Below are 3,533 nucleotides of genomic sequence, written 5' to 3'. Positions count from 1 at the left end.
TCATTGATGTTTCTATCGCTCTCTCCCTCTCCTTTCCTCTCTGAAATCAATAAAAATGTATTTAAAATAGTTAAAATGCTAAATTTTGTTTTTAAAAATATATTTTTTAATAGATTCTAGGGAGGAAGGGAGAGGGAGAGAGAGAAATATCAATGAGGAGAGAGAATCATGGATTGGCTGCCTCCGGCACGCCCCCTACTGGGGTCGAGCCGCATGCGTCCTCGCCTGGAACCAAACCACAACCCTTGGGTCCTCAGGCCTAAGCCCTAACCACTGCACAACCAGCTCGGGGAGACCGCTCTTCTTTCCTATTACAAGGTTTTCCCCATTTATCCTTTGTCGTGGATTATTTATGTACTTTACTTTTACACGGTTACAAGCCCCCTAAAAGATAGGTATTGCCCTAGCTGGTTTGGCTCAGTGGATAGAACTTCAGCCTGTGGACTAAAGGGTCCCGGGTTCAATTCCAGTCAAGGGCACATGCCCGGGTTACAGACTCAATCCCCAGTAGGGGGCGTGCAGGAGGCAGCTGATCAATGATTCTCTCTCATCATTGATGGTTCTCTCTTTCTCCCTCTCCTTCCTCTCTGAAATCAATTTTTTTAAAAAAGACACAGTGCCTTCTTAAAAAAAAAAAAAGATGGGTATTATTTTTATCTGCACTGAGGACTAGGATGTTAGTCCTAGGAGCAGTGATGCCCCTGAAGCCTGTAGGTAACAGGCCCAAGAGCTGGGATTGGCCCCCGACGCAGGTCCATGAGGAGGGCACCCCACAGCCGCAGGCCCGACCTGAGCTGTGTGAGAGTCCCCTGGGAGCAGAGAAGAGGTGCCCACCCTTCCAAGGACACGTGCTCCCCGCATGCAGATCCGGCCCCTAAAAGCAGAACATTTCTGGGAAGTGGAGTGGGAGGTTATGGGTAACACAGGTAAACGGTGCCCTCTGGTGGGCACTTTTGAGTGAGACAAAAATGTGCACCTTCAGGGCCCACTTGTAGTCCACAAGTGTTTACAGAAATCACCAGCTAGGGAGCTTTAAATATTTCCAAGATAAATGAAAAGGTAAAAAAAAGAAAAAGGAAATAATTTCAAAGTTAAAATTACAAGCGTTGGCCAGGCTTGGCGTGGCTCAGTGGCTGAGCATCAATCCATTTTTTATTCAGCAAATATGTCTATCTTTCCCTTCTAAGTGTTCTGGTTACCTTGTGGTACACTTAGAGTTTTATTTCCAATATTCAGATCGTCTGAAAGTTTCTCCTGTCAATAATGTGAGGAAGGGGTCCAGCTTCACTTTCTATCTGCACACCCTGAGCTGAGCCCTGGGCCCGAGTGTGGAGATTAATACTAATTAATTTCATCCTCTGAGGTGTCCCCTTTCATAGATGGGGAAACTGAGGCTTACAGTAACGCACCTAAGATCACACAGGAAGTGGAGTAAATTTTTTTTCTTCTATTTTGACTTCTATAGTGAAAATCCCATTCTGGCTTTCTGTACATTTTTTTCATTAGGTTGTGTGATTTTTCTTGTTGTTATTGATTTGTACACTTGATCTTAGCCAAAAGGCTGAGAAGCGATATTGATTTGTAGAAGTTCTTTCTATGTTTTGAGGGTGAGTCGTTTTTAGTTACATGTGGCCTGCCTTTTCACTCTCTTAATGCTATATTTCAGTTAACAGATTTCTTCATTTAAAAATAATTGCATGTTGTTATGTATTTTAAAATATTAATATTTTCATTTATGGTTGTTGTTTTTTTACCTGTTTACCCTTGCCCTACTTTCTCATATTGTTGTTTTGTTTGGTTGGTTTTTTGTTTGTTTTTTGTCGTTGTTGTTTTTGTTGATCCTCCCTCCCCCGAGGATAGTTTTTCCATGGATTTTTAGAGAGTGGGGAAGAGAGAGAAACATCGATGTGACAGAGACTCACTGATTGGTTGCCGACCACACAGCCCCAACCGGGGCCAGGGATTGAACCTGCAACCCAGGTATGTGCCCTTCATGGGGAATCGAACCTTCAACCCTTCAGTGCATGGGTCAACACGCTAACCAATGTGCTACACTGGCCAGGGCTCATTTTTTAATTTTAAAAGCTTTTGTTGCTTTTATAATTTGAACCATGAAAACCAGTAGAAGCAGACCACCATAGGCCGCACAAACCCCTTTTAAAATGGTTCCGCCCTGCAGCTCTCCAGGCTGGCACCCTGGCCCCGCTTGGCCTCAAAAGAACCCTCTACTCAGCAGCCCCATATCAGGACCCCCTGCGCAGCTCGGGGGGATGGGGACGGTGTGGGAGGCCAGCTGTAACCAGAAAGCCATGGGGAAGCAACCTCTAAAGCCGGAGGCTGAAGATACGCACAGGAAGGAAACTGCTGCCCGGGCAGCCCAACCGAAGAGAGTGAACGCCAGAACGGGCCCTTCCCCGGCGGCCGAGTCGCCCGTGTGCACGGGAGTCCCTGGGAGGCCTTCCCGACCCCGCGCTTCGCAGATAGTCTGTCCCCGGCTGGTGTTAGGTCCTGAGGACACGGCCCCTTTCATTGCTTTTTGGATGAGACAGGAGTCCTTCTAGCCCAGCCGTGGGCAAACTACGGCCCGCGGGCCGGATCCGGCCCGTTTGAAATGAATAAAACTAAAAAAAAAAAAAGACCGTACCCTTTAATGTAATGATGTTTACTTTGAATTTATATTAGTTCACACAAACACTCCATCCATGCTTTTGTTCCGGCCCTCCGGTCCAGTTTAAGAACCCATTGTGGCCCTCGAGTCAAAAAGTTTGCCCACCCCTGTTCTAGCCTAAAGGGAACCAACGATGTGCCAACAGATTCCCGGTCTCTCCTGCACCCAAAGACCACAGCCCCTGCCCGGCTGGCCTGGCTCAGCGGTTGAGCTTCAACCTATGACCCAGGAGGTCACAACTTGATTCCCGGTCAGGGCACATGCCCGGGTTGCGGCTCGATCCCCAGTGGGGGGTGTACAGGAGGCAGCCAATCAATGATTCTCATCATTGATGTTTTTATCTCTCCCTTTCTCTCTGAAATCAATAAAAATATATTTTTTAAAAAAAGACTGCAGCCCACCCACACCTGCAGCCATCCAGACCCTCTCCTCTCCCCGGAACACCTGGCCACCCTCTGGCCTGTAGTCCGCCCTCCCTTCTCGCCCTCAGTAACTGACGGAGAAAGGCTGGCTGATGCCTGAGCAGGGACGAGCCCACACTATGGCTCCCTGCCTGGGTGGACAGGTCCGGCCCACCATGGGCTGACCACAGCCCTGACCCTGTCCCACCCACTCCACCAGCCACACCTCCCTGGTGGCCCCCAAAGACGGTCATGGCACCTAGTTTGCTGGCTGGACTTTATTCCCATCCCCGGTCTTGGCCAGGGGTGGACGGCGGGTGGAGAGCTGTGTCCTGAACCCCTGCTGGAGGGCAGGGGGGGCTGGGACCAGGGTCCGGCCAAGGTCGCCAGCGGGTCAGCGGTAGAAGTCCGGGTCTGCAAGGTCCGGCAGGAAGTAGCGCTGCAGGGCTGGCTGCAGGAGCAGG

The 3,533-nt window shown here is 49.5% G+C and overlaps 1 protein-coding gene across 1 annotated transcript in view; it reads right to left on the bottom strand.

Moving 5' to 3' along the window:
* Window positions 1–3,463: 3,463 nt before the first annotated feature.
* LOC102262368 (WD repeat-containing protein KIAA1875) overlaps window positions 3,464–3,533 on the bottom strand; it is a 20,922-nt gene continuing 20,852 nt past the window's right edge. Inside the window, exon 25 of the mRNA XM_014538696.1 lies at window positions 3,464–3,520. Within this exon, the coding sequence (XP_014394182.1) occupies window positions 3,464–3,520 (57 nt within the window). The remainder of the gene's footprint in view (window positions 3,521–3,533) is intronic.

This window comes from Myotis brandtii, unplaced genomic scaffold, assembly GCF_000412655.1.
Source record: "Myotis brandtii unplaced genomic scaffold, ASM41265v1 scaffold1956, whole genome shotgun sequence".
In the NCBI taxonomy this organism is placed as follows: Eukaryota; Metazoa; Chordata; class Mammalia; order Chiroptera; family Vespertilionidae; genus Myotis; species Myotis brandtii.
This window is presented reverse-complemented; position numbering and strand designations above follow the sequence as displayed.